The following is an 11,824-nucleotide window of genomic DNA, read 5'->3' as shown; positions in this document are numbered from 1 at the left end:
TGCAGGGAGCCCAGGGCGTGAGGAAGGGGCATGCTCTAGCCCCCCTCCCTCCCTTGCCCAGAGGATGGTGCCCTAGGCCAGCACCGAGCCGGGACTTACCGATGTAGACGCGGCCCTTGGTGTTGACTGCCACGTTAGGGCCTGGGGACTGGCCGCTGACCAGCTCCTCGCCGTCCACCTGGATGGAGCCTCTCCGGCCCTCTCTGTGATGGGACGGGGGCGGACCCCTCACCACCAATCCTGAGTCCCCTCCCTTTGCCTCAGATATGCCAGCTAGGAAAGCCTGGTCCTGCTCCGAGCCCTTTCCTTCCCCCACTGGATGCGATGTGGCCCGGTGTAGCTTCCCAGCTCTCATCCATCATCCCACTCGGGTGCTTGCCGGCCCCCCCCCCATGGCATTTTGTCCCCCCACTGGAAGTCTGCATTCCGGCAGGTGGGCTCTCCGCCCACCGTGGTTCAAGTTCTGTCTCCAGAGCTCAAAGCCTGCCTCCCTGCATGTGGTGGGCGGCGATCTGTCCCACCCCAGAACTCTGTGCCCCCCGCCCTAGGGCCCGGGTGGACTCCCTTACCGCAGCGCAGTCACCCGATGCCACTCGCCATCGTCAATGGGGTCCTCAGAGACAAGGCGGGCCTCCCCACTGCCCAGCTGGTAGCTGCAGACATGCAGGCCCAAGACAGTGTGAGCTGGGGCAGACGGTGGTGGTGTGTGGGGCTGGGGTGCCGGGGGCTGCAGCTTCTTTCGGGAGGAGCCGCGGCACCGAGCAGAGGGGAGGCCACTGAAGGGGTGAGAAGGGCCAGGGATGGGGGGAGGAAGGGCCAGGTGCCCAGACCCACCTGAAGACCAGGTGCCCGTCCTGAAGCCCAAGACTGATGAAGTCCTTGCCACGGCCGGCCTCGCCCATGTCCTGCCAGGGAAGCACAGGGTCGCTGGGGTTCCTGGTCTGGGAGCCAAGGCCCCAGCCGCTGTGGCCTCACAGCCCTGGCCACCAGGAACCCTAAGACCGGGCCAGACGCCCACACTCACCACGCCCTGCCAGAGCAGGAGGCCGTTGGCCGTGCTGGTCCGAACCTCCAGCTCGATGGTCTCCGGCACCTCAGGCACACTGGGGAGTGGAGGGGGCAGGTGAGGGGGAAGAAGCTGCAGATTCCTGCTGCCCTCCCTGGATCCACAGGCTCCCCCAACACCCATCTCACCTCCTGGAGAAGATGCGGCCTGGGAGAGCTAGGAAGCCATCGTCGTGGAAATAGGCTCCGTACTGCCCAGGGGCATCTGTGGGACAATGTGGGGATGGTGAGGCACCTGCTCGCCTTCATGGAGCGGCCACTGCACGGGCTCTGGACCCCCACCTCCACCCCAACATGTGCTACTATGGGGGCCCTGAGCCTGCAGTCTCTGGAGACCGCAGAGGGCTATGGACACAATTCAGGGGCCTGTGAACTTGGGTGGGGAGACACTGTAGCTCTACCTTCACTCACTTCTCATGAGGTGTAGCAGTTCCTTTCATTAGGGCATGTGGGCAGCAAACCCAAGGAGCAGTAGCAGGACCTATGATTTATTACTAACAGACTTCCTTTTTTTTTTTTTTTTAAAGATTTTATTTATTCATGAGAGACACACATGGAGAGGCAGAGACACAGGCAGAGAGAGAGAAGCAGGCTCCATGCAGGGAGCCCTATGTGGGACTTGATCCCAGGACTCCAGGACCACTCCCTGGGCTGAAGGCAGGCGCTAAACCGCTGAGCCAGCCAGGCGTCCCACTAACAGACTTCCTTATCACGCCACAGTAGTTACCAACACTTCAGAGCTTGCCGAAATCGTGGTAGCTATTAGGGCCACCACGAGGTCTCGTTTACTGCGTTAATACAGAACTACATATGTTACAAATCAGGAAATTTTACATATTTTGAGAACCTTATTTCAGTATAACTGGTTTCCTCTAAAATCCTATGTATTTTATTTTATATAGTCAGTAGGGTCCAGATAGGGTGACCAATCATCCCTCTTTGCTGAGTCCTGTCCTGGGTTAGCTCTGAAAGTCCATATTCCGAGAAACCCCTCAGTCCTGAGCAAACGGGGAGAGCTGGTCACCCAGGTCCGTGGCACATGAAAAGTTCAGAACGTTTGTATTCCCTCCATCTTGCAGTTGGGAAGACAGGCTGGGTGGGGGTGGGGGTGGGGGGCTGGTGGTGAGCGGCCTGCCCACAAGTGGGAAGCCTGCATGACACCCCGGGCCTGTTGGCCCCCACGTCCATACTGTGTGTGGCTCCAGCATCCTCAGCCCTAACTGCTCAGGCCCATCCCGCAGGCCAGCACTGGTCCCTGCGGGCCTACGAGGGTAGGGGACATTTGGCCACCTTCCACCAGATGATGCTAACAGCTAACATTTACCAAGCGCCTACTATGTGCCAATCAACGTGCAGGGAGCTTTGCAGCCAGCTGCAAGCATGCTTTCATTTAAATGGATCCTCATAGGGGCACCTGGGTGGCTCAGTGGTTGAGTGACTGCCTTTGGCTCAGGTTGCGATCCCAGGGTCCTGGGATCGAGTCCCACATCAGGCTCCCTGTGAAGAGCCGGCTTCTCCCTCTGCCTGTGTCTCTGTCTCTCTGTGTTGCTCATGAATAAATAAATAAAATCTTTAAAAAAAAAAAAAAACGAATTCTTAAAATAATCCTATGGTTTAGACATAATGTTAACAAAAGCTAACATTCTGTACCCACTGTGGACCAGACATTGTTCTAGGCATTCCAAGTATATTAAATAATTGTACCGTGACACAAATTTTTATCCACCTCTTGTGGAAAGGATGTTTCTTCTCTTTACCTTACACACAAGGAAACTGAGGCACAGAAGGGTAAGTGACTCACCCAAGGTCACACAGCTAGTGGGTGGGGGGATTTGAATCCGGAGTCCGCGTTCTTAGCCACCCTACCACTACCTCTCCTATTACATTAGTGAGAAATAAGAAGATACCTACAGAGCCGTCAGCCCAGTGCCTGCACATGTTCAATAAGCACTGATTTTTAAGAAATGATCACTGCTCTTAAACAGATTGTGGAATCCTTGAGAATGAAGGTCTTGCCTCATTCATCTTATATTTCCCGTTTTCAGGGTGAGGATGGGCACCCAATAGTTTGTCGACAAGCATGAATGTAGAGGAGGAAACTGAGGTCAGAGTGGCTCAGGACCCCACCCCGGGTCACCTGGCCTGTAAGTACACAGCGGGACCGGGCTGTGTATGGCTGGGCTCTGTTCTGTCCCTCTGAGCCCAGTGAGCCTCTCACGTGGCCTTGTCTTGCTCACAGGGGTACCTGGGAGAGGGGCCGAGACCGGAAGCCAGTGTGGCCATAGGAAGTACGTACCATTGCCCCCGCTGCCTTCCAGATGCCAGTCAGACTCCACTGTGCCTGTGAGGAAAGGCAGTTGCAGACACTGGGCCAGGGTGGCCAACCCCAGATGGCCCCCAGAGGCAGGTGGGGGGAAGCCAGGACGGTTACCTTGTTGGCAGCGCGGGCCAGAGAAGCCGGGGGGACAGAGGCAGCGGGTGCCCTGGCAAGTGCCCCCGTGCAGGCAGGGCTCACGGAGCTGGCAGGGATTCTCCTCCAGCTCACAGAGGTCTCCTGTGGGAGGGCGCAGTGAGCGGGCGTGGGCCGGAGTGGCTGCCCACCACCCCACGCCCCCCGCCGGGCCGGCTGGGCTCGCCCACCTTTGAAGCCATCGAGACACAGGCACTGGAACTCGTACTCGCCGGCAGGCATGCACGTGGCGCCGTTCTGGCAAGGCTGGCGCTCGCACGGGGAGCTGGTGTAGCACTGGCCGACGCCCCGGCTGCCCAGGAAGCTGTAGGTGAGGTCCAGCCGCTTCCCGTTCACAGACACCTGTGGGCACAGGGGGCGCTGAGGGGCCCTGGCCCAGCGGAGAGCAGGGCGCAGCGGAGGGTGGCTGGGAACCGGAGCTGGGGCGTGAGCGGTCACGGGGCGTCCCAGCCTAGGTGATGGAGGGACCCGAGCTGCATGCCTCCCGGGCGTCGGGGAGGTCCAGGGGTGCAGCCGGTCCTCTCCAGGAGGCGTCCTCATCCCCGAGTCACAGAGCAGGGACCTGAGGCCGCAAGGAAGCGTCTGGCACCCCGCCCTCCCCTGCGGTCCTGGGGCTGCTCCTCACCTCGCCCACACAGCCGTGGAAGTGAGCGCTGACGTTGGTGGCCGGGGGCAGCCGCACGGAGGGCTCCACGCCCCCGAGGTAGAGGAGGGTGTGCAGGTTGAGGCCCTGGCTCTTGCCGGGCGAGGAGCGCAGCACCGGGCGTCTGCCGTTCACGCGCAAGCTGCCGTCCTTGTTCAGACGCTCCGCCGACACTCGGTGCCAGTGGCCCAGGGCCAGCGGCTCGGGGCTCCGCAGCACAGCCAGCCCTGGGGGGATGCCGGGCAGGGATGGCACAGGCACGGAGGACCCCCGGTCCCCATACGGGGACTTGAATGGACATGGTGTTCCGGGAGGAACCCGGGAGGGGTCTAGGGGACTTGCCTAAGGTCATGCATGGAGAGAAGGGACGTGAATGAACAGGGGACTTCAGTGGATCTGAGCCCTCCTTTGGGCACGGGGACCTAAAGCCCATCTGCTTTTGGTGTCTGGTGCTCACCTGACCCTAACTCGTAGCGGAACTCCAGGTGGCCGCCGACCATTGCCAGGGACACGAAGTCCTCCACGGGCCCGCTCTTCCCCCCGCTGAACAGCAGGATGCCGTCGGGTGCCAGCGGCTTGAACTCAACGTCCAGGCGCAGCTCGTGGTGTGTGTTGGTGAGGGCGGGCAGTGCCAGGTAGGAGCCGGTGCCCGACATGGAGGGGGTGGTCACCGTCACACCTGCAGCAGCCACAGCTCAGCCGGGGTAGTGGGGGGGTACTGACATCCCTGCCCGGCCCGCTTCAGGCCCAGCAGCTGCAGCTGCACAGGAGCCCCTGCCCTTGGGCACCGCAGACCAGGCTGGAGGTGTCTCTAGGAAGGAGGGGGCCTTCACGGACTCTCATGGGAGGGATTCAGACTGGGCAGAGGCTTGGTCAGGTGACTTTGGGGCCCTCTGGGTCTGGACTAAGTGTTGTTATTCACAGGGGACTTTGTGGCCTCAGGGTGCCCTGTCCAGCTTCCTCCAACTCCCGGGCTCCCTGGGGACTCAGGTCTGGCACCACTCACCTTCCTCACACCTCACCCCTGAGCGGCCCAGGTGGCAGCGGCAAGTGTAGCCTCGGCCATCAGGTCGGTTCACGCAGGTGGCATCGGGCCCACAGGCCTCTGGGGGACAGAGGGCAGCAAGAGGAACATTGAGGTGGCCCGGGAGAGGGTGGGGTCCTGATGCTACAGCCCCACCTATAGCACCCCAGGGGCCTTGGCCAGCCTGGGAGGACTACATTGGGAGACTGGGCAGGAGGAATGGATGGCGGAGGGGTAGGGGGCACCCAGGAGGCTGGGCAGGGGGCAGCATGGGAGGGAGGTGCATGAGTGGCCAGGTAACAGTGTGGGGTGGTGGGTACCTGGGATGCAGGTCATGGGGTGAGTGCTTTGGTGAGGGATGAGAAGGTGGTGGGTACCTGGGGTAGTAAGAGGCTGGCGGGGGTCGGCGCCTGGGAGCAGTGATGGGGGTAGGATGAGTAACTGGGCACCAGTGATGGGGGTGAGAACTTGGGGGGCAGAGCTAGGGGGCAGAGTGGGTGTTAGGGTAGCAGTGATGGAGGTCAGTATCTGGGAGGAGTGGTGAGAACCTGGGCGAGTGAGATTGTGGGTGGACATGGAGGGGCAGCTACGGGCAGAGGCGAGCACACAAGGGTGGCAGCGGTCACAAGGGTGGGTCACGCACCTGGGTGGCAGTGCAGGGCCTGCGAGTGCTCACAGCGACTCCCGGTGAAGCCAGCCGGGCAGATGCACACGTAGCTGCTGCTCTCTGAATCCTGACATTGGCCCCCGTTCTGCGAAGCCGGCCCCAGAAGTCAGGTGGAGAACACCCTGGCTCTCCCCTACTTCCCACGGGGGCTTCCCTGGCGGAGGGTAGCAGCCAGGGGCAGTTGGGTGGGCTGTGTGGTGCGGGGTTACCTGGCACGGCCGGTCCCTACAGGTGGGGCAGTGGGAGATGCCGTGGGCGGTCAGGTTGAGGTCGTGGAAGATGATCTCCTCGCCCTGGATGCGTAGCTCCCGGACGCAGCCTGCGCGGTGGGCAGCCACGATGAGAGGGGTGGCAGTGCCAGGGGGCTGCCCTGCCCCCCCTGCACCCTGGGGTGCTCTCCCAGGCCCCCATGGGCTCAGCCAGCCAGCCGGGGAGGTGGGGCAGGGGCTCACCTATGAAGCCGCTGCTCAGCCCGGCCTTGGGGATGGCACCGTAGTCGGGGTAGCCACCCAGGTAGAGCTCCTCATTTAGGTCCAGGCCCTGGAACTTGCCCTGGGGAGTGGAGAAGCCGGGATGGGGAACAGGGGCTGGGCAGCGGTGGGCAGGTGGCTGGAAATGGGGGGGACTGGTGGGGCCTCACCTGAGAGGTCCCGTTGACGGGGGCCAGGCTGCCCACAATCAGGGAGCCCTGGGTAAGGCTGCGCAGCAGGGTCACGGTGTGGAACTGGCCCAGCGCCAGCGGTGTGGGGTGGCGGATGGTGGCCATGCCTGAGCCTGCGTCAAACCTGCTCCGTGGGGTGGGGCCAGGGCAGGAGAGAGCACACACTGGGCTAGTCAGAAGGGCTGGGCAGGGGGCCCGGCCTGGGGAAGGCGATGTCACCGTTTCCTACAGTTCTGATCTAGTTCCTGTCCTTGCCTTGTCCACCCCCAGCTCACCCCATCCTTGCCCCTTCCTCGGGTCTCCTCCTCCACCCCCCATCCCCAGAGTTTATCCAGAGCAGCCCCCGGGTGTTAACTGCTCTATGGCCCTAGAGATCACCTTGCTGCTTTCCTCCTTTATGGCTGCTCTTGCCCAACTAGGTTATGGATTTCCCCAAGGCCAGAACTTGATCTGTCTCTACCGGTGCATGGCACAGAGGAGGAGTCCAGTCCAGCAAATAATTTTTGAGCCAGTGAATGAATGAATCCTGTCTGCAGGAGTCCTACCCGGTAGACACGCGCTCAGGATCACCGAGCATCTCTGCCACGGTTCTGAGCAAGTCTGGGGCTGCTTCCTCCTTTACCCGGTCGGCACACTGTCCCCGCGCCACAGATCATGCGGTCACCAAGGGTGACGGCCGCATCTCCTCCTTCATTCAACTCAGGGCAGGGTGCTGTGTGCCTGACCAAAGCCCCGTGGTCCAGTCCTCTAGCCCCTTCCCTTGTGAACGGGGTGGGGGAGAGTCTCACCGGAACTCAGGCCTGCCCCCCACGAGGCCGAAGGAGATGAAGTCAGGCTGCCTGTTGGCCAGGTTGGTGGGGCTCCCCGGGCTCCGCTTCTGCCCGTTGTACAGCAGCATCCCTGGAGGGCACAGCCGTGTGAGGGCCTCCCACCAGCCACGGGCCCCCCGTCCGCCCCGCCCCAGGAGTGAGTGACCACAGCCGGGGAGCCTTCACTGTCTAGCTCCCGTCCCTCCCTCCACACACCCCCGAGCAGCCAGGGCCTTCTCACTGTCTCCAGAGGCGCCCTACCCAGGGCTGGCTCCCGGTCCCTACAAACACATGGAGTCTGCTTCATTCACACCGGAGGGCCTACCTGAGAGGACAGGGAGGCAGAGACTCACCCGAGTAGAGAAGGAGGCCTGGACAGTGAAAGTCAGAGCCGTAGGAAGATGGGGGAGAGAGAAAAAGAGAGAGGGAGGGAGAGAGAGAAAGAGAGAGAGGAGGAAAGGCTGAGAGATGGAGATAAAGGAGGGAAGGAGGAGGACAGAACCAACAGGAAGCCGGGCCAGGAGGCTGGCTGTGGGTGTACCCATCAGAGGTGGGAGGTACTGAGCAGTGGGGATAGAGACAGGAGGGGGTGTGAGAGATGGCCCCGATGGCAGGCCAGGGGTCCCGGGACAGGGAGCTGGGGGAGGTAGGTAGGACCGGGGGCCTCCAGGGCTCAGACAGTGGTGGCGGTTAGCCCAGGAGATCCCCACCCCACAGCGGCCCCTCCCCTGCTCACCATCAGCTGAGTCAGGCCGGAAGGTGATCTTGATCTCGAACTTCCTATAGGCATCTTTGATGGTGGGCAGCGGCAGGAAGGAGTGCGGGGTCTGCGTGAAGTAGGGGACCACCCGCTCTGCGGGCAGAGAACGCAGCTCGAACCCATGCCTCCCAGGCAGTGGGCAGGGCGCTGCCAAGTGCGGAGGCTGTCGTCTTACCCGGCACCTGCAGATGGGCGAAGGCTTTGACCTTGCCCTGGCGGTTAGTGGCGGTGCAGACATAGGTGCCGGCGTCCTGAGGCCGGACAGAGGGCAGCAGCAGCATGTTGTTTTCCAGGCGGCTGTCGGGTGGCAGGTTGCCGTCCAGCTGCAAACACAGCCGCACGTTGGAGCCTGGCCTCGGCCCGCACCTCTCCAGGGCCTGCCTCCCATCTCACCTCGGGCCCACCCATAAGCACTGCGGACGTGCTCTGTGCCAAACCCAGGCCAGGTCCTGGGGGCACCGAGATGGTGAAGACTCGGTCCCCGCCCCTCAGGCCTGCGGCGCCCCTGCCTGGCACTTACCTTGCTCCAGGTGATGTCAGGAGTCGGGTAGCCAGAGGCCATGCAGGGGAAGGCGGCTGCAGAACCAGCAGGCACACGGACCTCTGGGGGTGTTGAGATCTGGGGCAAGGCTAGGAGTGGGGAAGGAGACACAGGCCATCAATCTGATGACACCCACCGTTTCAGAGCCCAGACTGTGTCCTGACTCCTTCCATCTCCACAATAGCCCCCCGAAGGGAGGCACTGCATCCCCATTTCACAGATGAGGCTCACTGCCGCTTGCACACTCAGGGTCCATTGGACTCCACAGCCCGAGACGCTTCAACACATCCCGGTAGAACATTGTGTTGCCCCCTCAGGACCTGAGGAGGGGCACCAGGGCAGTATGCAGTGGTAAGTTTGGGGGCAAGTCATGCGGGTTGGGGTGAAAAGGAGCTTCCTTTAAAGACAACACAGATATGTGTCGGCCCTTGACAACTGCTCTTTGTCACTCTCGAGTGTCTGTGTTTATGTAGTCTCTGCCATCACACTGGGCTGTGGGTCTCCATCAGCATCTCCGGTGCTTTAGTGCGTGATGCCCCCCATCCCCGTGGAGGTCCCCGCCGGCCTTCACCTTGCACGAGCAGCAGCACGTGGGACTGGGTGGTGCCGGCAGAGTTGGTGGCAGTGCAGCGATACTGTCCTGCATCGGCCAGCTCCACGTGGGCGATCCTGACAATGCCTCCGCTCTGCACGATGCCGGGCCGCAGGCGTCCCCCAACTTTGCTCCATGTCACTTGAGGCTTGGGGTCACCCAGGGCCAGGCACTCGAACTCCACGGCATGGCCGACCACCACGGTCTGCACGGAGGTCCGGATGTTGATGAGCACCGAGGGCAGGGCTAGGGAGGAAGGAAGCAGGGGCAGAGTGAGGCCAGCCTGCCGCAGGCCTGGCCCGAGGAGGGGAGAACTGGGGCCCCTGGCGTCCATTTGCTTTCTCGTGCATTCACTCATGAACATGCTCACTTGTCTGCTCTCTTTTGTAGGTTCACCCTCTTGGGTATCTGCTGTCCTTCATTGGTTGGTCTGAGCACCCACTTGCTCCACCCATCTCCTTTTCTCCCCTCCTTGCAATATTTGTCAAACCCCCTTATGCTATGCTAGACACAAGCAATAATTCTCTTTCTTCATAGAAATTTAAGGTGCTTCCTGGGGAACACCATCCCTGTACCCCTCATCTCTGTCTCCTGCTCTTAGGAAAGGCCTGAAGGCGCCATCCTACCTTGGACAACCAGTTGGGCACTGGCCTGGGCCTGTCCCCACGGTCCATGGGCCTGGCAAATATATGTCCCTTGGCAACTCTGGTCCAAGTTCTGGATTCTGTAAAGAAAAAAATAATACAACATTAGTGAATACAAATAATTGACAAGAATGCTTTCCAGTGGGGGCATCTGAGTGGCTCAACAGGTTAAGCATTTGCTTTAGGCTCAGGTCATGGTCCCAGGGTCCTGGGATTGAGCCCTGCATGGGGCTCCCTGCTCAGTGGGGAGCCTGCTTCTCCTTCTCCCTCTGCCACTCCACCTGCTTGTGCTCTCTCGTTCTGTCAAGTAAAATCTTAAAAAGAAAAAAGAATGCTTTGCAATGGTAGGCAAGCTCAAAGCCATCAGAGGTTAGCACGTGGCATAAGCTTCTGGTCTCCCACTAACCATGTGAGGTAGGGAGAAGGTGAGGTAGACAGGCAGGCAGGCCGACTAATGTCACCACAACCATTTTTTTTAAAGATTTATTTATTTATTTATCAGAGAGAGAGAGAGGCAGAGACACAGGAGGAGGGAGAAGCAGGCTCCATGCTGGGAGCCCGACGTGGGACTCGATCCCGGGACTCCAGGATCACACCCTGGGCCAAAGGCAGGCGCTAAACCGCTGAGCCACCCAGGGATCCCCACCACAATCATTTTAGGTCAAGACCTTATGGTCAGATCTCAAGAACCCACAGTTACAGAACAGCAGAGCTGAAATCTGGGTCATGTGTATGTATTTGGCCTCAGAGCCTATTCCCTCTCCCCTACTGATAAGGATACAGATATGAGCCACTGTTTACTGAAAGCCTTCCATGTGCTTTAGTAATCCCATTAATCTCATTTGGTCTCACGTAAGCCCTTGCAGGGCTAAGAGCATTCAGGCTCAGAGAATAGAAGTGACTTGTCCAAGGACATGGTTTCATGCTGAGCCCCACAGGACAGGTGTCCTAACACCCCCCTCTCCCTGGGCATCCCCACCCTATGCACCTTGGACTAGGGTGCTCAAATTCAGTCTGGCTGCCCTTCTCGACTCACCGGAGCACCCCATCCTGCACACTGTGGCCAGGAGGCAGCTGACCCCCTTCCTTGATCCAGCGGAGCTGGGTGCCCCGGTCACTGGGCACAGCACAGTGGAACTCGACGCTGGCCCCTATGCTCTTGGTCTCCAGCTGAGGTGTGACCTGAACGGTGGGCGTGGATCCTGCTGGGATGGCAGTTGCCAGGACAGAGCCAGAGGGGCCTGTGGGGACATGGGGGAGGTTCTCTGTGCGTGTGCCCGTGTGTGCACGCATGCGTGAGAGTGATATCCATGATGCCTCCCCTCCCAGGACCCAGAAATTCCCCATCCTAATATCCAAGGGATGTTCTTTTCGTAGGACCCCCTTCTGCGCCTCCTGAGCCAGGGCTGCTCACCTTGAACAAACACCTGGGCGAAGGCCTCTGCCGAGCCCACCTTGTTGGTGACCTGGCAACGGTAGCGGCCCGAGTCCTCAGGGGCCACGGACTCAAAGCGCAGCAGCTCGTTCCTGGCGGTTGCCCTTGCAGGGAGGCTGCCACCCACACGGCTCCACTGGAAGGTGAGCGGGGGTGTCCCATGAGCCAGACACTGGAGCTGCACTGTCTCCCCTGCCCGTACCGAAGTGTGCTCCGGGACTGTGGTGGCATACGGTGGGCCTGGGGTGGGGGGGACACAGAGTCAGGGCAGGGAAGATCAGTGGTCAGGTGGGAGCTGGTGCCTGACCCAGGCGACTTGCCAAAGGACCCGAGATGCCCAGCAGTGAAGCAGAGGACAGGATGAGGGGAGCCAGGGTCCTGGGAGGAGAGGTGGGTCTCAGACTAGGGCAGGCTCTGGGGGCCTGAGGTGCACGGGGCCCTCTGGATGGCATTCCTTGGGTTCTGTCCAAGGTGTAGCCTGCCTGGGCCTCAGACCTGCATGCAGGGCAGAGA

The 11,824-nt window shown here is 60.7% G+C and overlaps 1 protein-coding gene across 5 annotated transcripts in view; it reads right to left on the bottom strand.

Annotated features, from left to right (window-relative positions):
• The window catches only part of HSPG2 (heparan sulfate proteoglycan 2), a 98,804-nt gene that overhangs the window by 1,241 nt on the left and 85,739 nt on the right, over positions 1–11,824 (bottom strand). For 3 of the 5 annotated variants that reach the window (XM_077899232.1, XM_077899234.1, XM_077899235.1), the window contains 24 exons: positions 11,291–11,551; positions 10,913–11,117; positions 9,859–9,956; positions 9,212–9,478; positions 8,620–8,729; positions 8,275–8,422; positions 8,076–8,192; positions 7,693–7,710; positions 7,319–7,430; positions 6,510–6,654; positions 6,322–6,421; positions 6,079–6,188; positions 5,846–5,954; positions 5,185–5,283; positions 4,636–4,857; positions 4,161–4,405; positions 3,706–3,877; positions 3,497–3,619; positions 3,362–3,406; positions 1,195–1,270; positions 1,025–1,103; positions 835–905; positions 570–653; positions 100–203 (listed from right to left, as the gene is read on the bottom strand). In XM_077899232.1, the coding sequence (XP_077755358.1) occupies positions 100–203; positions 570–653; positions 835–905; positions 1,025–1,103; positions 1,195–1,270; positions 3,362–3,406; positions 3,497–3,619; positions 3,706–3,877; positions 4,161–4,405; positions 4,636–4,857; positions 5,185–5,283; positions 5,846–5,954; positions 6,079–6,188; positions 6,322–6,421; positions 6,510–6,654; positions 7,319–7,430; positions 7,693–7,710; positions 8,076–8,192; positions 8,275–8,422; positions 8,620–8,729; positions 9,212–9,478; positions 9,859–9,956; positions 10,913–11,117; positions 11,291–11,551 (3,120 nt within the window). The remainder of the gene's footprint in view (positions 1–99; positions 204–569; positions 654–834; positions 906–1,024; positions 1,104–1,194; positions 1,271–3,361; positions 3,407–3,496; positions 3,620–3,705; positions 3,878–4,160; positions 4,406–4,635; positions 4,858–5,184; positions 5,284–5,845; positions 5,955–6,078; positions 6,189–6,321; positions 6,422–6,509; positions 6,655–7,318; positions 7,431–7,692; positions 7,711–8,075; positions 8,193–8,274; positions 8,423–8,619; positions 8,730–9,211; positions 9,479–9,858; positions 9,957–10,912; positions 11,118–11,290; positions 11,552–11,824) is intronic. The other 2 variants (XM_077899236.1, XM_077899237.1) reach the window with 1 other exon arrangement.

This window comes from Canis aureus, chromosome 5 (genome assembly GCF_053574225.1).
Source record: "Canis aureus isolate CA01 chromosome 5, VMU_Caureus_v.1.0, whole genome shotgun sequence".
NCBI lineage: Eukaryota > Metazoa > Chordata > Mammalia > Carnivora > Canidae > Canis > Canis aureus.
This window is presented reverse-complemented; position numbering and strand designations above follow the sequence as displayed.